This window comes from Amphiprion ocellaris, chromosome 8, assembly GCF_022539595.1.
Source record: "Amphiprion ocellaris isolate individual 3 ecotype Okinawa chromosome 8, ASM2253959v1, whole genome shotgun sequence".
Lineage (NCBI taxonomy): Eukaryota > Metazoa > Chordata > Actinopteri > Pomacentridae > Amphiprion > Amphiprion ocellaris.
Genome location: NC_072773.1, coordinates 9,398,502 through 9,422,625, shown reverse-complemented (window position 1 = coordinate 9,422,625; position 24,124 = coordinate 9,398,502). Strand labels below are relative to the sequence as shown.

The 24,124-nt window shown below is 37.3% G+C and overlaps 1 protein-coding gene and 1 long non-coding RNA gene across 2 annotated transcripts; one reads left to right on the top strand and one right to left on the bottom strand.

Annotated features, from left to right (window-relative positions):
- Positions 1 to 1,590: 1,590 nt before the first annotated feature.
- foxp3b (forkhead box P3b) lies at positions 1,591 to 23,825 on the bottom strand. The gene is made up of 12 exons (XM_023281585.3): positions 23,716 to 23,825; positions 14,595 to 14,779; positions 11,831 to 11,921; positions 11,363 to 11,537; positions 10,366 to 10,458; positions 9,438 to 9,525; positions 7,681 to 7,749; positions 7,358 to 7,505; positions 6,749 to 6,825; positions 3,994 to 4,095; positions 3,097 to 3,218; positions 1,591 to 2,604 (listed from the first exon to the last, which is right to left on the bottom strand). The coding sequence occupies exons 2-12, from the start codon at positions 14,775 to 14,777 to the stop codon at positions 2,547 to 2,549; spliced, it is 1,206 nt and encodes a 401-aa protein (XP_023137353.1). The 5' UTR covers positions 14,778 to 14,779; positions 23,716 to 23,825; the 3' UTR covers positions 1,591 to 2,546.
- Positions 4,599 to 5,882, top strand: LOC118471091 (uncharacterized). Its single transcript, XR_004848310.2, has 2 exons — positions 4,599 to 5,227; positions 5,315 to 5,882. It is a non-coding gene; the product is annotated as an uncharacterized LOC118471091 (long non-coding RNA).
- Positions 23,826 to 24,124: the final 299 nt, after the last annotated feature.

Sequence of the window (24,124 nt, the reverse complement as noted above, 5' to 3'; positions counted from 1 at the left end):
GCTATTGCTATGACCACCAAACAAAACTTCATCAACTGATGACCATGAGATAGCAAGTAAACTCCCAGTTATTCTTATAGCAATTAACCCAACTGCTATAAGAACGAACATGGATGACAACTTCAAGCCTGTGTTATGCTGCTGATACAGAGACTCAAGTGACTCAACAGACAGGCGTAGGAGTATTTAAAAACAAAACAAAAAAAAAAGCAGCTTAATTTCCAATTTCCAGAAAAACTACAAAAGGAAATAAGCCTATTGTGTGAAATCCATGGAACTGACAGCAGCTTACACAATCAAAACTAACAGACACCTGTGAGACAGGTGGGGAAAAACTGAACACAAGACTCTAGTCAGAAAAGTGATCTAAAAAAAAGAAGACTAACCAGAACTACCAAGCTAGGAAATTGCAACTAAATAACCAGAGACATACAGTACAATGAACGCTGGAAAAGTGGCAGAAGAGAAAACTAGGGTTACACTCACACTATACAAACAATGATCTACATGAGTAACTATGGCTGGACTTAAAGCAAGCAGGGAACTTAACAGACTACTGATGAGGGAAAGCGGGGAGGGATGAGGCGAACAGAGGTAGTGTGTGGCAAGGGCTGCATACGGCAAAGCTTGACAGGTGATGATCTGGGCTGATTCAGGCAGACGAGGGAAAACAGAGAGAATCCAGACAAGAGGTTAACAAGCAGGCAAGGAGTCCAGAACTGGAAAACAAAGAACAGCCATTAGAACAAGGTGCATACAAGACAGCTAGACAGAACAGGGATTATTACTGATTGACGTTGTTCAACAGTCCAGCATCAAGTAGTGGTTTGGGTCTGTGTGGCTTTTATAGAGGAGCAAAGTAGTTTCAGTGATCACTCCCACCTGCTCATGCGACTCCTCAAGTGATCACAAATTGGCAGCACCTGCCCTCATACCACACACACACTTACGCCCACCTGGAGAGAGAAGGGAGAGGGAAGGGAGAAAAACCTGCCACAACCTGGTGTCAGAGGTGGAGGGTGTGACAGCATGCGTCTGGTGGTATTCTATATTTTCCTTCTGTCAGCAAGTGTCTTGCTGACAGAGCCAGATCTTATTATGTGTTAATAAAATCTGACGCATTTTATTCCCCTTTGCCCCATTGCTGTACAGAAACACATCAGTAAGCCACACTATTGCACTAGTTGACATCAAGATGTCATCAATTACAACACTGGTGCGTTGCAAAGACGACTGCACCTGGTCACAGCATGGATTCTCCTTCAGAACAAGCTACAAACTAATAAAAAACGAGTAGTGTGGGGGTATAATCAGGCACAGAGCCAACAATGTGGTGTTCTGTGAGCACAGCGCAAATGCCTGCATGAGCACATGAAAAGAAACTCTCCGAGGGCAGTTTGTTGAGGCTACAGCAACAAACAGCACCACCAGTGCCGTTTTCCAGTGACTATTCCCCTCTTTCTTCAGCGTATATAATATTGGATAACCACTCCAGCTATCAAAATGAATAGTAAATACCCTACAATCTAAACCGACAGATGAACAGGAAAAGGACAGGACAGAGGAGGGGGAAGAAGAAACAAGCACAGATCAAATTAGAACACTGTTTAATGTTATTGTGTGATAGTGAAGTAAATTAGAGCACAATATGTTATTCTTATGATCAGATTCATTCAAGTTATTTTTTGACGCAATACAAGAAATACTATGACTATACAATAAACAAGTATGTTGCAGTATTTTAAATAATTCTGATAATACAAGAAACTATGAAGTCAAGTTAGGCATCAGGTAATCATTACATAATTCAACTTAGATATTTTTTTGCCTTTTGTACACACAAACATCAGGGGAAAAACCCTGAAAATGTGATTTATTCCTTTCACATTTTAGCCTAACAAGACACAATGCAAATGAACAGATTCTGAAGATTTTTAAAGACAGGATTGTGATGATGTTTTGTCAGTTTTAATTTGGTGCATCGCTTGATAGGAAATTCCCAGGCTGTGTTTTTTGTTGGTAGTCCTGCATCACCAAGAGTTCATCCTTTTTCATATTCTGTCAGTGGTGTCAGTCCTGTCAGTATTTGATATGCTGCTACTGAATGGTAATACCAGTTGCCTTTGAAGTATTATATGAGTTATAGTTGTGTGGGAAAACAACAAAACTGGGAGATTAGGAGGTTATTGACCCATTTTAACATTGTTTTATTAATTTGATTGTTTTGCCTAGATCTAAGTATAAAGAGCAGATGACAATGTAGGAGGATATAAACAGCCCATGTAAGAGATGTCTGACCTACTGGCCTACTTAGTGAAAGAAACTGCCTATTCAGAAATGGGTAGCAAATCTTTTGGATTAGTACAAGTACAAAAACAGTTGCTAGGCTTGAGTACAAAATATTGTTTTGTAAAAAAAATATGCAATCACATTAATCAAGTCATTTGGAAATAAGACACATAAACAAACAAGTCTACATATTCTTCATTTCTTTATGCAGTATTCCAATATGTGTGGATGTGACTCCAGCTACTGTCTGCTGGTGTTCAGGGGTCCTCAGGACTGTAAATGGAGCAGGATGTTAGCCACTTCACAGGGCAATCTCTGAAAACACACAGTTAAACCTTGATTATAGACCCATGCTCACACAGACAGCTACAAATACCACGTACATGTCATAGTTGTTATAATACTTTCTAGTCCACTCAGTAAGCATCTATGTATTCTGCACATGTACACTACTGGTGAATATGCATATTGCTGCCCTTGCAGAGTAGTAAAGTCCACATGGACATACACATCTAGCCAACTGTACTTTTATCTTAGCCTGTCTTTTAATTTCTATTACTGGGCCTAAATTTGATGCCAAATTAGAATTTCCTGAATATTAAATGTAATTGAAGCAAAGATTTCTTCTATACCCCCTTGGTGCCTCCCCTGCTCTACTCGCTGTCCTTTCCTTCCTTTTCCAGCTTTTTTTCCCCCTAAAATCTCCCCTCTCTCTGTAACTTGGAATCTTAAACAGTGGGACCCTATTATCAAAGAAACAGCAGCAAACATAATGGAACAATTGACAGATGTTGATAGTATTTGTACCTGTGATACTTCTGTCCCTTCCTTCTTTGGTACTCTCTTTCATCCACTGTCCACACTGCTCCTTTACCTCCCTCCACTCGCACAAAACACTTGTGAAGGCTCAGGTTGTGACGGACTGCATTCTGGGTACAAGATACAGGTACGATAAAATTGTATTAACATGGAAGCAAGAGAAAATGCATTCTGTTAGATGGAACCTTCCTGTTAGGTGATTTGGTTGTTAGCGTATTTTAGTACAGTATGTTAAACTGTCTGTAACATTACTACCTTCACCAGTTCCTAACAACTCTATTTATTAATAGTTTTTTTCTGTGAAAGGTGGAAACAAGACATGTGGCTACTCATGACAATTTTTTTTTTTTTTAATTTCACTTATTTGTCATGGCCTAATTGGTAGATAAATTCAGCCTTGGAAAAAGAAAAAAAAAAGGTCACAAATAATCATGATAAACTTTAGAAATCAACCAATACAGGTTTTTTAGGGCCGATGTTGATATAGATTATTGTTAATCGTGAATGGCTGATAACCGATATCTGGAACTGATCTACATTAAAACCGCACGTGATGGCAGAGAGCCTGACATTCAAAACTACTACTAGCTTATACACACATCAAAGTTTTTGAACATCTGACCACAGGAACTTGTATTTCTACAAGAAATACAGGTTCTTGTTGGCAAAACAAAACAGCAAAACAGTAATCTCATGTGACTACCAAAAAGAGGAGGATTTTAAGGAAAACGTGGTATAGTCTAGTACTTTGACCAAATGAAAAATTTTAAATGAACTTGTGCTTTGCTCGGCTCATATTTTTAAGTGCTTATAGACTTGTGCTTTGTATATTTTTGGGCTGATTACATGTGTACATAGATGAGCAGGTATCAGAGTGAGTCAAACCTTCCAGGTAGCAGTGTTGTGTCTGAAGTAGAAGAACATGGTAGTGAACCAGTTGTAGATCTCATTCAGAGTACGCTGTTTGTCTGGAGACTCCAGGATAGACTGAAAACAGTCAGGCAAAAAGAGAAGCTCAAAGAAGGAAAAGCTGTGACAAAAATTGACAAGTTAGCCACTTTTGCAATAGTTTGTAGCACATGAACCATGAATTTCACTAAACATGGAATGTCCGAACATACAGCTAGCGTGCAGCTGAACATTGTACAATTTAGTTACACCACTCTGTGTAAATGTACATGCATTTTTACATTTTTTTTTCAGACTGTGACTTTAATGGTTAAGTTCAATTAATTACAGAAAAAATAAAGTGGTAAAAAAAAATAATGCATTTACTCGCAACTTTCCCAGTTCCCTAATTTCAGCCACACCGGTAACACTGATGAACACTCCAGCCTCGTAGGTGGCGGTAATGCACCTAAAGTCTGTTTGTAAGCCGTGAAGAAGATACACAGGACGCACTGAGTGATGTCAGCAAGCGCACAAGAAAGTTAGGTGAACAGTGAAGGGAGACCAGACCTCTTTGAGCTTGTTGGGTGGAAAGTTTTCTTTTAAAAATCTTCCCAGTGGCAGCATAAATAAAAACATGGTTGTGTGCAAATTGTGCAACAAAGAGTTTTCTTATTACCGCAGCACTTACAGCCTACAGGATTACCTCAGTGTAAAATATGTTGCTGTTAGAACCAGAGCTAACATTAGCTACGACAGTCCTGGTACAAGTAAACGGTGTAGCCATCCCATAATAGATCATTTTTCAAGACACTGTTTACAAAAAGCCTTGAAATGTGGAATATAATCGCTATAATTGCTATAATTGCATTTTGAATTTGCAGTAATCTGTGAATGAAGTAGACAGACAAAAAAATGTGCAGATAAATGAAGCAAGCATTTTTGCTGTTTAAGATATTACTCCGCCAAGAACATGGAGCCTCGGTGGAGCTACATGACGTTCGGCTTTGGTTTTGTCAGGCTGGCAGCTGCCAGGCTTAGATAGTCCCCTCTCCCTCTTCCTCCTCCCCGTTCTTCCTTTTTAGGTTTGTCTATGGAGTAATTGCAGCGGCAGGTGTTCATCATCATCAGCTCGTGCAGCAGCGGGTGGAATGCAGCCAATCAAGCCTCACACACTCCGCAATATAACCAGACGCCACTCACCTCTCAGTGCCGGATCGTGACACAGCCAGTAACTGTTCACTCGTGTTATCTCCAGCCATAGTGTTTTCTGATTCTTTGTACCTTTAGTCACTCTGGTTGTCTTCCTTCATCCTAGCTCCGGATCCATCTGCTCCTGCTTTGTTCCACCTGGGTTCCCCGTCGCCTGCAGCTCGTGGTTTCGTCCTACACCTGGGATTCACTCACCTGTGCCGTCTCTACCATCTGGCTTTCCTCTATTACCAACCTGCCGCTGCAACACGCCCAAAACCACATGCGGGGTTCCCAGCCCTGAACCCAGTCCGAGCATCTGATTACCAGTCACTTAAGTAGCCCTCTCAGTTCAGTTATTAGAGTCACTCGCGTCGTTTGTATTATTTCTTCAGAGCTCAGTGCTAGTAGTTTGAGTCGTAGTTTAGCTTTTGTAGTTTTCTAGCTTGTAGTTTAGCTTCATCTTAGTTTAGAGCTTTGTTATCTTGTTCCTAGAGTCGCTTAGTCTTGCCTTTCTTGCCTGGGTCTTACCCACCGTGAGTCAGCTTTTGAGTTTTTGTAATGAGTCCACCTAGCCACTAGTAGTAGTCGAGTTCTCAGCTCTGTGTTTACCTTGAGTAGTACCGGTTGTAGTTTTCCGGCTCCGACTTGTAGTTCTGTTACCATTTTCTGTAAATAAATTTCTTTATATTGCATTTCCCAGTCTGGTCATTTCCTCCTTTGCAGATCGTAACAGGTTTGTTTGTCGATCTGTCTTTTAACAAGTTAATTGTAAACGTTTAGTTTATAAAAAAAATACATTTATTTTGTATAAATAAAAAATTTATACACCTAAAACAGAACCATGAAAATTACACCATTTATCAGACACAAACTATGAAAACAGAATGAAACTATGGATTTTCAACATTTTGAACTACTTATGCTGATGTTTTGTGCCATACAGTGGGGAAATCTAACTAAATCCATGCTTTAAATCATCAAAATCACTTTTTTCTATGTGTCCCATTTTAAAATTTTATAAATTTTAAATTGTAAACACGTATAAGTCTATTCATCAATTCCATCGTCAACCAAAATTTAATTGAATTGAAAAACTTTAGTTGTGTCAAATATTGCTATTTGACAAAAATGTGATTGATTAATTACAAAGTCTGTAATTAATTTGCATTTTTTAAAAATTGCATCTCACCACTACTTTTTTGTTATTTAAGTTTGGCTTTAATTCAAATCCATGCATCCATTATCTATACACCGCTTAATCTTCAGCTGGGTCGTGGGGTCTTGAGTCCATTCCAGCAGACTGAGGGCAAGCCACTGCGCTACCCCTAATCTAAATAACTTCTTCAATTTTGGATTGATCTAATCCAATTTTAGAACAATGTTTTTACCATTTTACCATGTAACTGAATATATGTAAACATGTTGCAAATTTAAGTTGTAAAAGTGAACAGTACAGTTTTCTGTAAAACATCTATAGAGTGTGAACTGTACTTGTGAAATCAGCGACTGGCAAAGCACATCACAGCAACTTTAGATATAACTGATTAAACATACTCACCCATCTTATCAAGTAAGCGTAGGTGTACGGTGGCCTGATGTTATTGTACTTGTAACATTCACTACTGGTGACCAGATCTGTAAAACAACAATGATTGTATGTCATCAGTTTATGCCATCAAATACTTGATTTGCATTGTGTCCTTATTTGTCTGATTTTCTGAGCTATGTGTGCAGTCCATTGAGCTGATGGGAAAATAAGTAACAAAATCTGAAGCACATACTAAGCAACAAATATAACAGTAATGTTTAAAGTTAGTTTAAAACTCATATTTTGCACAAATATGAAATTACAGACAATCCATTCTCATCTAAGGACTGACATGACAGATTATTATGAAACTGGTTATCCTAATGCACAAATACTGTCATAAAAAAGTCGCTAATGCCCAACAATAGGAATAAAAAAAATTCAAATACAATTTAAACTTTTGTTGTCAGTACAATTCTTGATTAATATGACTGCCTTATATGATTAAGGATTATATGATTATATATGAAGATTATAAACTAACTATTATCTTCTAATTTCTAAGGTTTTATAGAAGACTAAAAATTGTTCAAAATAGAAAACATGCGAAGCATAGTGAACAGACATTCAGTATGTTACCTTGCAGAGTAGGGGCAGATCCAACAGCTCTGTAGCCGTGTTGGACCAATTCCTCCATACGCTTAATGTCCCATTGTTGGACTCCGTCGGTTACATGGGGCTGCGGCAGGAATAAAGGAAGGCTGTATGACCACTCAGAAGCTGCCTTCTGCATGCAGTGATGGAAGTGGACATGAACAGATGGTGTCATTTCTTTTCTTTCCAGGAAAAAAAATCATACAAGCAAGTCGGAAAATTCTTCAAGCCACATTGAATTAAACTTTAAATCAAGCAAATCAAATTGGAAAAACAGTGTAAGCTGAGAGTAAAATGATTCAACATACCAAATCAGAGTATTTGTGTTCAGAGAGATGAAGTTGCATCGCAATGAGCTTCTGTTTTTCCAGACTGAGCTGAAAAATGAGAAAATCCATGTTAGAATTAATTTAAATTTGTGCTTAAATAAGTGATTTTACAGCTCCTGACCTGCAGAGAGTTTGTTGGTTGTTGGTTTCTGTTTTTCAGCATCAAATTAACAATACACTACTGTAGAGGTTAGGATCATTACTGTTTACATACATCATAGGAAGAGAACCTCTTGAATGCTATTTGATAAACTAATTTCATTCTAGAGTGGCTGACAAACTTCTGTTCTGCCATCTAATTTTTACTTTCAGGTCCATAAGTATTTAGACAGTAACACTGTTTTCATAATTGTTTTAATTTAAGGATTTTTTCTTCATTTCGCAGTCAATGATGGAGCCCTTGCACTCCCTTGAGGTGCGTTCCTGGACCTTAACTGCAACTACATTTGTTGTTGCTGATTTATGGGTTACTCTGTCCTAAGTTTCATCTTCAGTCAATGAAAAGCAGCTCACTTGGGTTGAGGTCAGTTGAAAGTCTCCCATTTAGGCGCTTTTCATTTCATTGTCTTAAGAAGCTCTTGGATGGGTTCTTGATTTTGCAGAATGTTTTAGGTTATTCTCTATCTTTACATTGAGGCACTATGAGGCCAGTTTTGTATCATTTGACTGAATCTGACCCTTCAAAATTTATACTACTACCTCGATCACCAGTCACATCATCAGTTAACACCAATGACCCATTTCCATTTGCAGCCGTACATGTCCATGTCATAACACTGCCTCCATTTCTGACAGATGTTATCTTGGTTTTATTTGGTCAAAGACTCACACTCCAGAACTGAGCAGACTTTTTAAGATGTTTTCCAGCAAAGTGTAATCAGGCCTCTATTGTTATTGCATCTGAACAACTTTCATGAAACTGTGCATTGATTGTAGACTTTATGAATGACACGTCTCTCTCCTCAAGAGGTAGATACTGTGAAGGTGTTTTTCTTACCAATGAAGCAATTCTGAGATCATCCACTTTAGTTGGCTTTTGTTTTCTTCCAGGTCTTTTGGTGCTGGCATACATGATTTCCTTCATTTGCATCAACACCGCTTTGAAACGCATATTGACAATTCCCATTACAGCTACCAAATGTAAATCCAACACTTGGAATCACCTCCAAACATCTGATCTGCTTAATTAGGTTTGAAACAATGAGGAAACAGATCACATCTTGTCATGTGAATGCCTATCAATCAATTCTTCAACTATTTTTGTTAAAAAATAAGTACTTATGCGCCTGACTGTATCTGAAAATTATTTTTGAAAGAAACAATGTGTACCTTGATCTAATGCAGCTCAGATTATCTTAAAGAATGAACATGACATGTTGAGGTGAACATGACAACAATGGCATCTTTGTCTCTTTACTAGTGTTTACTAGTTCACTTTACTAGCAACTATCAGCCTTGTGTTTGCTCATTTCAAAGGTAAAGTCTGGATGTGGTTAGCCAACCTTAGCATAGACCCATTAATAATGGGACGAACTGTTGCTGCCTGAGTTTGGGTATGTATTTCAAAGGGGAAATATAAAGAAATACAGGAAAGAGCTTAAGAGTTTAAAGAAAGTAATCAAAGTGTTCAAAACCACAATTTAGTGTGGAGAAGGTAGTGTACTTCACATTTTGACATATTTTTTCACAAGAGTATCCATGGGGAAAGTGAAGACCTAGAATTTTTTACTTCCCACCTGACTCTCCATGTACTGAACAATATCCTGCTGGACCCGCCACTGAGCAATGCTTCTGTCACCATGTCTGTGTTCCGAATGGAGATGCCTGAAAGACAAAACATCACAGCATTTTTTTAAATTATACTTGTCATGAAGCCCCAGATCATTAGAGAACAATATCTCATATTGTTGAGTACAGAGACAGCTCTAGTGCTGTATTGAAGACTTTCTCCCCATCAGTTTTGTCACCTCTGCCATAATGGTTCTGAACTCTGTACACCACTAATCACAAGGAATCAGTAAATCTGTCTGACTCCAAACAAGGCAGGAAGCGCCACACAGAACACTATTTCAAAGCAAGACAGAGACATATGTAACCCCAAAGACTTAAGGTGACGAACACTGCTAACTTAATGGGAAAAAAGCAGTCAATATAACTGTTCGTTCAAGAAAAATATTAGTGTTAGTAATGGCAGAGTACTGACAGAGCGCAAATCTGGAAACCCCACTGTAGGGTTAGAACTTCTGAGATGCCTTGTGCAGTCACTGAATTGCCACTTTCACTTTTGTTATTATTAACTCTAAGATTTTGAAGAAAGTCAAGATTTGCACACCGGGGGCAGGTGGAACATACTGGCCTATCATTAAAATGAAATGCAGGACAAATGTTCTTTCTTCATAGTGTCCTCAGTGCATGAATTTAGCATTGTGCTCAGTACTGACTGAGAAAAATGGAAAAGTAAATATGCTAAAACTCTGTCTCTTCCTTTTTCAAAATACATATTTGTTACATTGTTATATTTCTTTAACAATCTCAGGCTGAGAGCAGTTCATCGGAAATATACTTCTCTTGAAGGTTAAAATAACCATTACCAATGTGCCATGACACTTTAATAACAGGGGATTTCATGAATCCAATGTATGCAGTATTCAGCAGTCTACTTACTTTAAGAAACTAGAGAAATCTTCAGATACTGCATCACAACCAGGCCAGCGGCAGAGGCCACTCACAAACAGAGCACTCGTCCCCTCATTGATGCTTAAAGAAACAGAAATGTCTCAGTTATATTTTGTACCAGTAGTGTTATTTAAAGTACTTTTACCGCATTGCTTGTACGAACTGACCTCATCAAAGGATTTTTTCTTGCACATCAAGGCTGGATGATATATTTCAATTCAGTCACATTAATAACCTGGATAATGTTACACAAAATCACATAAAGTTCTAAATTTTTGACATGTTCCAGTCTATGTGCATGTAAACACAGACACAGCTGTCAAAACCATATCAGTCTTGTAAGAGTTGTAAGAGTCAAGAGTCCAAATAAGCCTGATGATAGACTTAGGGTCACAAAATTATCCTATTTCAAGTAGTTTGGTTGCCTAAACCTGACCAAACATGGTGTGAAAACCAAATTTAATTCTAAGAATAGCATTTGTGAAGAATAACAGTCCCCATTCCCTGGGTGAAAGTCTTATTTTGGACTGATGCCACCACCACCCCTCCAACTTCTTGCTAGGACTTGGCGGCTCTTTCTGGGAGAAAAAGCATCTTTAAGAATGTAATTTCTTCATACAAGAATATAATTCTTGAGAGGGATGGTTATCAAACAGCAGGTCGATTAAAGAAAGAGACATCGCCAGAAAAAGCCCACTGACGCAAAGGCCTACCAGGATTTGATGCCCAGTAGACCCCTGCTAGTACTGCAAAACTGAGGTGGCACAGATATAGCCCACTGTTCCTCACAAAGAAATCTGAGTTCATTAACCTAATAATTGAACTTTAGTTCTATTTGTAATTCTAGTTCTAGTACGATATATTTCAGTTCTTCAACACAGTATATCTTTAGCTAATTCATGAATTGGACATCTTTATTAGTAGTATATTATTATATTTAGTAATTTGTATAATTTCTAATCCAGTGTAAATATGAGACAGTCACCTATCATAAATCCTGGCCTCAATGACGTTCTGTTTTGGACCATCTGTCCTCAACGGGAGGTATTGATGGCCAGCTCTGGGGGATAAGCCCATGTGCGGTGAAGACGACTGGGGAAGATGACTTGCATCCACCTCTTCCTTGCAAATGGAGATGGCTGCACTACTCTCTGGATGTGCTATGGGAGGAAAGTGTTGATGTAGGTATTTAATCTGTTTTAACAACATGAAACAAACGCTGAGCGCTGCTGATGACTTACTACAAACAGCTAAAATACCTAAAACTGAAATCATATCTAGCACCAATACAAGAACTGTTCTCTTTCTAAAAGCCAGTTTTACACTTTAAAATCAGGTAACCTCTATTTGTGCATGCTCAAAAAAATACAAAATTAAGCATACCTAAAAAATGCCAGAATAAATACAGTGATTGTCATGTATGTTGTTGTTTATGTAGGACTCATCTGTATACCGTGTTCTCGTCTGAAAACTGTTTGGGAAACTTGACGCAGAACTGATGGTCTCTGCTGCTTCAGCCTTATGCCATCCATATTTCCCCAGCACTGGAAAGAAAAAACACCAATGTCAACTACAGCATGTACACAATGTGATGAACTACAATTATATCACTGGGTTGCATGCAAGAATGTTTTTGTATTTTTATCCTTCATTACCCTTGCCTTCTGTCAGGTATGTTTATATTTTTTTTCCCAAGTTCATTTACCACTCATAACTACACCAACTTGTGGTAATTGCTTCTAAAAAATTTCACCTGTAAAACAAGGAATGCGTGTCCTGGATGGGTCATAATGTGCATGATCAATATTCCTAAATGTTTCAAATTACTGAAAGATGAAAACAATTGAACATTTTCAGTTTCAAGAGCTACAGTTGAAATCAGCATACAAAGATTAACAGATAATAAGGGCCAGTGATCATTTCATTACTAAGTTTCAAGCCTTGTTTTTAAGATTGCATATATCCAGTTGTATTTTTGATGACAGGCACAGATTTCCTTGGCAAACATCGTGGACCTCATCAGAGCTGAACAAATTTACCTTGGTTTCATCTGACCAAAGAATGTGCTCCCAATATTGATCACTTCTTTACATGTTACCAAGCAAAGTTCCATCCTGCAGACTTGTCTTATACAACAAGTTAGGGTTTTTTTCTTCAATGCTATCCATAAAGATTGATATTCTGTAATGTCCTTTTCACTGTCTCAGCTGGCACAGAAACTCTGACTTAGATTGAAATGTACCAGGCCTACAGCACTTATCTGTTTTTCAGAGTCATACTGTGCAAGTAATGCAGACTTAGGCATACTATCTGTTACTTGCAGCCCTGTCTCTTGAAAATTATGTTCACATATAGCTACAGCATTCACTGTTGCGTTTTGAAGGATCTGCATTTCTTCCTGCATCAGTTTTGTTTACCAACCAACCATACATTATATAGGGCCAGACTCCCTGGTCACCAAGAACATAGAGGATAAAGTTCAAACAAGTTGTGCAAGGGTCATATTTAACACAAATGACTTTTCAAAACCTAACCAAACAGTGAGTGACGACAAAACTTAAGGCTAAAAATACGAGTCCCAAAAATGGAACACAAATTCCAGTTTCCTTTGTGAAAGTCAGATAGAGAAGACTTCACTAATGTGGACTTGCGGTTCTTTGAAGGTGTTAATGTTTCCTACTACGCTGTCAGTATTTATGTGTCAAACAGGCCATTTTAACTGTGTTTTACATATACTTAGCATACATATCTAAGTATATAATCTTAGAAGCAAACATTTAACAACAGTTAATAGGTTAAAGAGTGACAATCATACTAATAAAATGCACAGCTTATATGCATATAGTCCATATGGGTCAGCTTTCTCATGTGATAAAGTGGAGTGTCAGTATTTGAAGAGTGGTTGGCCACACAAACATGATGAAGTCTAAATGGACTTGCAGTCAAAAACAGAAGCTTTGTTTTGAAGAAGCATAAAATGTCATCAATATAAAATGATGATATTTAAAGCATTTCAGAGCTGAAAAAGTAACAGAACTTGTGCTGTTTGAGTTATGGTCAAACAGAATGTCCTTAGCAGTGACTTTGACCAGTTAGCAGCACAGCAGAATCCAACCCACTCAGGCGACCTGTGCAGTTAAATGTGCTCAGTGTGTACTGTGCTAAAGCTAATTCACCTTGTAGCCCATCAACTGACATGACTAGGTGATGTTTCCCATTGAGTATATTTTTTTGGTGGCTTGTTTAACAGTGGAGATGCAGGACAAGATCTATGTTCGAGATTCCAAGTTACACAAGGAGACTTCAGCAGAAAGGTAATATGGGTCTAGGGTTGTTGTTCGGGGTCTGTTTTCCACCAGTTGCAGTCTGGCTGTGTGACTTTCTGCTCTGACTCTGATACAACACTGACCCTGTGCTTCATGTAACATTTTACTAGCTTTATTGAAATAAAGTCTCCAGACAGCTACAAAAATGGTTTTCTATTACTCAATGCAAAACTAAAATATGCCATCATGAAACTAACAAATATGAAGCATGAATAGAAAAATAAAATTCTTTCTTTTGGCTTTTGATATTTTCTCAAAGAAACATGTATGAACTAGCAGACAAAAAAATTACATTTACTTTCAGGTGGGCACATTGTACATGTTGTACACACAGCAAAAGGTCTCCTTTTGATAGGAAATTTAAAAGTCTGTTAGTGTAGTATTTTTAACACTTCAAATACAGCAATCACTTTTTTAAAAAAAGTTTCTTAGAATAACTTTTATTTGATACTACCGGATTAACTTTATCTAATTGCACTTTCAGCTTTATTCACTCATGTGTAGAGCTGAATTAGAGTTCGGATATAAATAGTTATTGTAATTATTATTTATAATTAGTATATGGTTATTAACAATTAAAAGAGTTTTTCTACAGTGTAAAACATCAATGTGTACTGCTAATATACAATGATATATGGTCATTAGATCGAGGTACCCAGCAATGAATACAGTTTACATTAGAATTATTATAGCTTGTTAGAACATTAAAGGGCCACATACATTTCAAATTAAAAATAATATATAATAAGAAAGAGACCAATCAGCATAAGGAGAATTTGCACACTTCCACCACCACCTTCTGTAACCTAGGAAAATACATCATGTATATCTGTGTTAAGGAAGTGGTAAACTTTGTTCCAGCATGGTTGTGTGAAGTCATTTGTTGCACACCTGACTTCCTGAGGCAGGCGGTGACACCACTTTCCCAGTCGAAGGAGGTGAAGGAGGAGGAGGAGGAGGAAGAGGAGGATGAGGAAGAGGAGGGCGCGGTCCCTCCAGGTGTTTGATGTTGTCATGTTGTGGTTGAACTTGGTGCTGTCCACACCTTACGCTCTTATCACATGTCTCTGGCATCTCTGCAGTGACAACAGAAACAATAATGTATCACTGTATGGGGAGGCCAATTTATGTAATCCAAATTGTGCTATGTGCCAAAGTCCAGAGGGACAGGTGCAGACTCTGCAGGCCTGTTTTTGCTCAGTAATTGCAAGCACTTTGTTTTTTTGTTGTTTTTTTTTTGTTTTCTTTTCATGTTGATTACCAAATACAATTAGCAAATGAGCTTTTGCTCTTGCAGATATAGCAAGGACTTTCCACTGTGTTTGGCCTGTCGATGGAGACAGATCAAAGCACCTCCAAAATCCAGAAGTGTCTACTTCAACTATGAAAGTGTGGATGACCAAGAATCTCCTTGTACACTCCTTTATAACAAGTATCTGTTACGCGTACCCTTGCAGACACTTACATGGGTCATAAATTTCGTCATCCACCAAAGCAGACAAGAATTTGACTGTTCTCACTGTTCGCCAACTGCACATACACTAGGAAAACAAAGGATGCTCAAAACAAATGCTTCTTTAGGGAAAAAAAACTATCTCTGTGATCCACAACTTACAATTTATCATTAAAAGAGTTTCAAAATCTTTAACTAGCTGCTATATTGTGTAAAAATTGATCAGTTTCTTTTTGGTGTTTGATATAAGGGGCAATATGACTGTCTGTGCAGACTGGTCTGGACTTATTGTAGTATAAACAGAACCAAGTGCTCATTCATGGTAGACTTTCGAAGTCAACATCAGACATTGGTTGGGTGAATCAATCCTTGCTGGTTAGCGTATAAATGTATTGCTACCAAGATTTCTTACTAGTTTATATTTCAAAGTTCTGCACTCTGTAAAAGTGTGTACCAAAATTTTCTTAAATTGTTTTTGGAAGAAAAAACACACTGACATGAACCAAGTTTGCTGCTTACTGTCACATTTAGGAAAACTGATACTTAATGGATAATATCTTTCATGTCCTTACTGTGGAAGTCACAAGTCTCCAGACTGTCCTTACTTTGAATGCTTTATAAATGCCTGTTAATAAATGCAAGTTAGGGCATACTTATCTATTAAAAATAAGTGATCAGTCTCACAGCTCAAAGGGAGGTTTTATAACTCAGCAGCCCAAAATCACGAACATCAAAATTAAGAATTCAAATAAACACCATATTCCTACTCACCCTCTTTGCTCACATGAAAAGTTTCACTTTCACTTTCACTACAGCAACCAAATGGTTACAGGTAATTGCTCGTAGGGTTATTAACTCTTTTTTTTTGCTAAGTTTCAGAAATATTGTCATCAGACCATATTTTGGAGGAGATATCCTCAAGTTTAGATACAGTGTACAGTACAAAAATATTTAACCGTACCTTACACCAATCAAGCAGAACATTATGACCACCTGCCTAATATTGTGTAGGTCCCCTTTATGCTGCTAAAACTCCTGTGATCCAGTGGGGCATGGACACAAGACCTCTGGGGATGTCCTCTAGTACTGAAGAGAACCAATTCCATTGACAGCCATACATGCCCACAGCATTATACTACCACCACCATGCTTCACTGATGAGGTGGTCTGCTATGGATCTTGAGCAGTTCCTTCCCTTCTCCATGCTCTTCTCTTCCCATCATTCTGGTACAAGTTGATCTTTGTCTCATCTGTCCATAGGATGTTGCTCCAGAACTGCACAGGCTCTTTTAGATGTTTTTAGGCAAACTGTAATCTGGCCTTCCCGTTTTTGAGGTTCACCGATGGTTTAAACCTTGTGGTGAACCCTCTGTGTTCACTCAGGTGAAGTCTTCTCTTAATTGTTGACTTTAACACAGATACGCCTACCTCCTTTAGAGTGTTCTTAATCTGGCCAACTGTTGTGAAGGAGTTTTCTTGACCAGGGAAAGGATTCTTCTGTCATCCACCACACGTGTTTTCCATGGTCTTCCAGGTCTGCTGAGCTCACCAGTGTGTTCTTTCTTGTTCAGAATGTATCAAACATTTGATTTGGCCACACCTAATGTTTTTTCTATCTCTCTGATGGGTTTGTTTTGGTTGTTCAGTCTAATGATGGCTTGCTTCACTGATATGACAGCTCTTTGGACTTCATATTGAGAGTTGACCTCACCAGATTCCAAACGCAAATACCACACTTGAAATGAACTCTAGACCTTTTATCTGCTCCTTGTAAATGAAAGAATGAGGGAATAACACACACCTGGCCATGGGATAGCTGAGCAGCCAATTGTCCAATTACTTTTGGTCTCTTAGAAAGATGGAGGACACATCTAAAATGTATTGTAATTCCTACAGCATTCACCTGATTTAGACGTAAATACCCTCAAATTTATTGTGACAGCTTCCACTTAAAGCACATCTTAAAGCTCACCTCTGAAAATTGTGTTAATGCACACTTTAATAAATTAGTAAGACTTGCATGTGATTATGCAATACAGTATTGTTACATCTGTGCTGTCAAGCTCTGACTGCCATGATTAGCTGCACTTATACCACTATGGAGCTCATCGTACTGCAAAATAAACAGTGACAGTTGTTAAACAATAAACATTCTAATTGAATCTTTAACCTGTGTGTTCAGAAATATTTTTTTCTTTGTATGTATTGTTTTCTCAGTAAAATATAGTACCTTTGGACAAAGTAACTATGTTTAGGCATAAACATCACCTTAGTGCTCCTCCATATTAGAAATACCAGATATTCTATTGGGTTAAAGTTGAAATCAGAGCTGTGTGATTATCTGAAAAATAATGCATATGCTCCAGCTTCAGAATTCAGCTTTCACTGCAGATATGTATACATTAAAGTCTTCAGTGGTTCAAAACATTCAACAAGAAATGCAGCAACGCTTCTCAAAAAGAGGCTGTGGTTGTTCACAGGTGCTCTCTCTCGCTCTGTCTCTCTCTCTCTCTTTCTCTCACACACACACACACAAAGAGAGAGAGAGAGAGAAAGCGAGAGAGAGAGAGAGAGAGAGACAGAGAGAGAGCGAGATAGCATCATCAAAGCAGTCTACAGAATGAGTGGGAACCTGCTCTACTTTTATGCAGAACTGTGACATGTCACGTGCAACCACTGGGACTTGTGTTTGTCAAAAATGCCTGGATGGTATTTCCAAATCAGACTGTACCTTTCCTGTTGTAGAGCACCTTAGTATGAGACACTCAGTTTTAGCTTAATGTTAGCAGTCCCTCTTTAAAATGACACAACTGTTTTTTGATCTGACTTTACTATGCTCTCTAACTATATATCTAGGTTTCAAATCACTGTTGAAAAATAAGTCATTTTCATCGTGCAACAATGCTTTACATAGTTAGGCTTAGGGAATGACCATGGTTTGTCTACTGTTGCTATATTAAGGTTAAAGGGACTCTGTTGACATGTTACAACAATAAATATGTGTTTAAAGTTATAGACCAATTTTAGTCTTGCTTACAAAATGCTGAGAAAGAGGTTTACTTTTTTCTCATGTCCAGTGTTTTGGTGACCCATCCAACCACCCCTGCCTCCTCCATCTGTGGACGTTGCTCTACAACATCTTATGGAATATTTCTTTGCTCTGATCATGATCTTTTGAACATCAACTAATGTGGTGTTACAGAACTGATATTGCTCTTCAGTCTGATGTGCTGCAAATGCATGCTGGGTGGAAGAATAGGATTTCACAGAAGGATAGTTCCAGCATGCAACTCCATCTAAAGGAACAAATTGATGTTTTTACACTTTGGTGTGTGGACCATTAAATAAATGAAACACATGTTCATCAGTGAGTTTTAGTTGTTGACAGGTGTACTGAACTTCAAACAGAGTCACTCTGACTGTTTTCCTTTGCTTTTTGTCTTTATGCTAAACCAAGCTAGCCACATTGCGACTCAAGCTCTGCACTGAAAACACAGACATGGAACTGAGATCCATTTGAACACCTCACTCTCAAAATGAAGTCAAATAAGCATATTTCCCAAAATATTAAGCTATCTTGTCATTCTGTTGTCCTGATTCCTTCTTCAATCATGGACAGTTACATGAACATCTCACTGGGAAACCAAGTCAAGAAATGTAACAATGAAAGACATGCATTACTGCTGTATTTACTTTCCATTTTTCATTTTACACTTTGTGGTAGTTGATCAGTTTGCTAACTTTGTAAATGAGTAAAAACCATTTCTACTGAGAGTGAAAGACCTTGTATGATATCTATTGGCATGTCTTTGGCTTCAACCACTTTCTTAATCTTGTTCACTCATGATGACATTTAAGTTCACAGAGGCTCAAATGACATGACATATTGGTCTAACAGCAAGTAGTAATTGTCATCATCATGTAAATGTGCATGTGTTAGGGTTAGCACGGGACCTTTTCTTTCAGCTCTCTAACTATCATGTCAGACATATGATTTCTTCCTGGAAGCATGCATCAATACAATAAAACCAAGCAGCAGACAAATGTCGTATGCAAATGTACACCCACAGAAACAGGAATTCAGTAGAAAGTGAGAGCACGCAAAGCATGTTTGTGGCTTCTCACTGTCATCTCTCACTCTGGCTTTTCTCAACTTTATCTCATCTAGAAGAAACTCATCAAAGTCTGTTCCTGTTTTGTCAAAGTGAGGAAAGATTTACTCACAATTCCACACTATCAAAGTGTTGTGATGTTTGATATCTGATTTATGTTTCTGAAAGACAACATCTTTCTGCAGTAAATGGATTCAAAAAAGTATTTCCTGTTTAGATATTGCAATTGGCCACAATACAGTGTGGAAAGTTGCAGATTTCTCATACTGGTACTACTATGAATTTCCGGGTTTACTACTCACATACACCAATTTCTCAAAACGCACATTCCAATCACAATAATACCTTGAAATAAATGAGTAGGAGACTCGTTGTTTTCAAATCTTCAAGAGGAAACAACCATTTAAGGGTCAGATAAAAACAGACATCAATGTTGCATCACATTTGCTGAATTTAAGTGTACAATACAATACTTGATAGATAGATAGATAGATAGATAGATAGATAGATAGATAGATAGATAGATAGATAGATAGATAGATAGATAGATAGATAGATAGATAGATAGATAGATAGATAGATAGATAGATAGATAGATAGATAGATAGATAGATAGATAGATAGATACCTTTCATAACAGCTATGAACACCTTTGCCTGAAGACTTGGTCAGACAACATGGCACTAGCTTGTTTCAAGAATACACACCTATTCCCTCAACTCAACTCCTAGCATATTTTCAAGTCAAGTTGCATCTTTTTCTGCCTCATACAAATGAATATGGACTTCTTTTTCCTCTAATACACAAATTTAGACCTACCAATAAAGACTCGGCTGCTAAAACAGACCTATGCTTCTTAGCAATTAGGGTTGGATACTGCTGAAAACAATAACTGTCACTGATTATCTATGTTACAGTTTTTCTCAGTCACTTTGGTACATTTCTCAGATCACAATTGAAATTCCCAAAACTACTTGTTCAATCATCACATCATTGTGTCACTTGTTCACATCAAAAAAGCAGTTTGTCATTTCTTTGAACAAGTTGCAAATGCTTTGGTACATCCAGGCAAATGATTCAATACAATTCTCTGCTGTTTCCTAAAATATCAATTGCTTATGTCATGATGATCAAAATGTATTATAATGGCTCTCTGTTGAATAGTCTCACCCTCCACAACATTTAGGCATTAGTTCATTGCATAAGTCTTTACATGCAAAAAGGTTGAACAAGCTGTCATAATATGTCAAGGATATTTCTATACATTTCCATTAGATTTTTTTTTCTAAATCTGTCCTAAATTGATAAACTGCTCCCAGGTGAATCTTGACTTTCTCTACGAAGAGAAATGTGTGAAGGGTTAGGGTTTTCTGAAATCGCTCAAAGACACAAGAGAAGATATTAATGATGTGATTGAGAATTTGTGGCCCAACAGACAGGAACGTCAGGAGGTGTAGGAAGACTGTACTGTAATTCCTACAGCACTGCATGTACAGTTTTCCCTAAGGAGACTGTCCTGTGTTCACATTTCTACTTTTGTTTTTTTTGTTTTTTTCTTTGTGCTATGCAGCACTGTTTTCCTTTCTGTATCACAATGACATGGTCTGTCAACAAATTACAACAGTAAAAGTGTAAATCTGAATCTTGTCCAGTCTCTTGCAATCAATCTCCCACATATACTAAGGTGTAACTTACAATTTATCATAATTATCATGAAAATTTTAGCCATAGTTTACATCAGAACATCCCTCCAGAGTACACTGTTATAATGACAACATGACTAAGCAGTTTGACTGTCTTATCCATACACAATGACACCAGGACTTGTCATTCTGATGGCACTGTCATGTTCACTGACACAGATATTTTCTTTTGAGAGATGAAATTAGGATTTTGCGCAAGAGACTGGCTTTTGCAGGTAATCCATGGTGTTTTGCTATTGTATGAATTGTTTTGAGAAATGCACTTACTGTTTTTGCAAATGTCGAGGATGATTTGAGAAATGTACCAAGGTACCAAGAAAAACTGTAACATATTATAATAGTATAAGATATATATATATATATATATATTTTTTTTTTTTTTTACAGCTTGTGGAAATTGTATTTCTGCACACAAATTCAAATTCATTGGTCATTTTGTTTGACACACTTCTGTATCACTGTGTCTAGGTTTAGGTACTGGAACAGATAGACACCACTGCCACTATCAGGTCAAACTGTGAATTACAAAATGAACCCTTCAATTTTTATTCAGGACAGTGATGGAAAAGAGTTTTGTAGACTACTTTTCAGCAGGTTAGAAAAACAATGCTGACAAATATCAGGCAGTTTAACTGGGTAAACAGTGATTTACTCACGATGAACAATGTCACATGTAGCCTAACAAACCAAAGCATGGACAAAAACAGAGTCAGCATTTAACTGTTCTTTTGGAAATGTGTTCTGTTGGGGGAATTTAAAAATAAAATAAAGGCTCACAAATTCTCCTTACTGAGCCTTTACAAAAGCTGGTACACAGCAAGACATGCACTTTGCTAGATGCATCGCTTGGCATCAATCCATCTTTCCGACAATATATAAAGCTCCAGAGTAACACACCTCACACAGACAAAACAAACACAAACACTAAAGGCCTCCTCATCTACAAGACTGATGTCTTGGCTATATGAACACCTTTGTTCTGGGTTGTGTAAGGAGTATGATTCTAAAGGGTGACAGGGACATATGAGTCATCGTGGATGGAAGTGTGTGTCTGTATGTGTCTTTGAGTGTGGAAAGTGTGGTTAATCTGACATTTTACCTGAGCTGTATGTTTTGCTGGCCCAGTTAGTAATAAGTAAAGCAGAAAAGAAGTCCTGCATTGTTCAGGACAATGCTAAATTTCAAGGTGAAAAATTTCACTTTTTCTTCTTTCTCGTGAGCACATCCGAATACAGTGCATCAAATAAGTATTTAAGAGGCTCCAAAGTCAATGAAATGTTTTAGAAATATTACAAAAATATGAGTAGATGTGTGGTGTGCTAGACTACACACAACTGGAGCAATCTTTGTTGTGAACACATACAAAAAGATTAAGACCAGCTTCCAAAATATTAGTTTCTTCCACTACACTATAACAACATGTGGTTTTTTTAAACGTATGAAAACATTTGTTATATAAAACTGTGGGGTTATAATTTTGTTTTAATATTTTCTCCACTGCACTACAATGTGCAGTGAATGAAGTAAGGAGCATTTCATTTAAATAAAGAGCGTACATTTGCAGACACTGGGATGCTTCTCAATATTTTTTTTATACGAAATCTGTCTGCGTCCGGTCTGGACAAAATAACAAAGCAAAAAAACACACTTCATTCTGCATGTATTTTAATGCATTAAATAATTCATTCGTTTTCATACTGGACACCCGTTATCTATGGTCGGATGATACCTAGACATTCATATATATCTATAGATAGATAGTTGAGTAGGAGACCCATTGTTTTCGAATCTTTTTCTAGGGTCAAATAAAAACAGACCTCACATGTTGTTGCATCATTTGCTGAATTCAAGTGTACTATACAGTACCAGATAGATAGATAGATAGATAGATAGATAGATAGATAGATAGATAGATAGATAGATAGATAGATAGATAGATAGATAGATAGATAGATAGATAGATAGATAGATAGATAGATAGAAAGAATTAACATAGTTTGTGTCCTGTGAAGTATGTTATTTGGTTTTTAAATTCACTTTGCTAAATGAGTGTATTTTGAATCGCACTCAAAAAGAATAAATTAGCTTTAAATTAATAATCTGATAAAGCCTGAAGAAGTGATGTAGTTTTACTGTTTCTGTCATTTGCTACAATATGATGTGCAGCTGTGGAACTGCACCCAGAAACCACCACAGCACTGTTCTCATAAGATCTTCTGCTGATGAGTTTTTAAAAATCTGCTAACTTAATTTCACAGGACTTCATATCTGTCAAAATTATAACTGTCCTTTTATTGAGAAGAACTTTATCATTTTGGGGAAATGTCTGAATGGAATTCTTTAAATTTGTCAAAATCTCTGCAGCTGAAGTTTAATCAGAAGAGAAACCCACCACGCGTGTCACGCTATTCGGTCCTCTGTAACCATTTTATAAATGTCAAGATAATAATCTTAAATAGCATCAAAAACTGATTTTTGGGTCCTTCAGTCAAATAAAGTTGTTTGTTATTCTATGGAAACTTTTGTGTGTGACACTACGTTTATATGTTTTCTTACTATGCTGATGTCTTCAAATACTTGTACATGTACTGACTACACAATCGTATGCCCTCACGCACGTCCTCAAACTGCTCTCACTGAACATATACCATAATTCCACACATATTTAATATTTTTTCTGTTATTTCTGTTCAGATCACTCTGTATTTGAAATTTTGGTGTAAAACTGTGAGATTTGTGCTTACCGTAGCACCGTGTGCAGAACCTGCTGGCCCCAGTCTTCCTTTTCTCAGATTCTTTGTGGGAGATACTTTGAAATGATTCAGAGAGGGAGTTATTCCACAGGAAATCTGGTTTTAAGCAACTAAAACTTTAAGAGGGGTGGCAGACAGACCTCACTCTGACGAAGACTGCAAAATTTGAATGTTAACACATAAAAACATTAATAAAAAATGCTAAAATGAAATAGGGAATCTGTATTTCACGGTAAATCAAAACCATATATCAGCATATAGTTTTGGAGGATTTGCATATATAGTTTCTGCTGTTCAACAGAAAAACTAATTTAGATTTAAATCTTTAACTAAGTCATAATTTTGCCATGTATAAAATTTTTAATAGAGATGTTAATGGTGACACGAGAATAAAGATAAT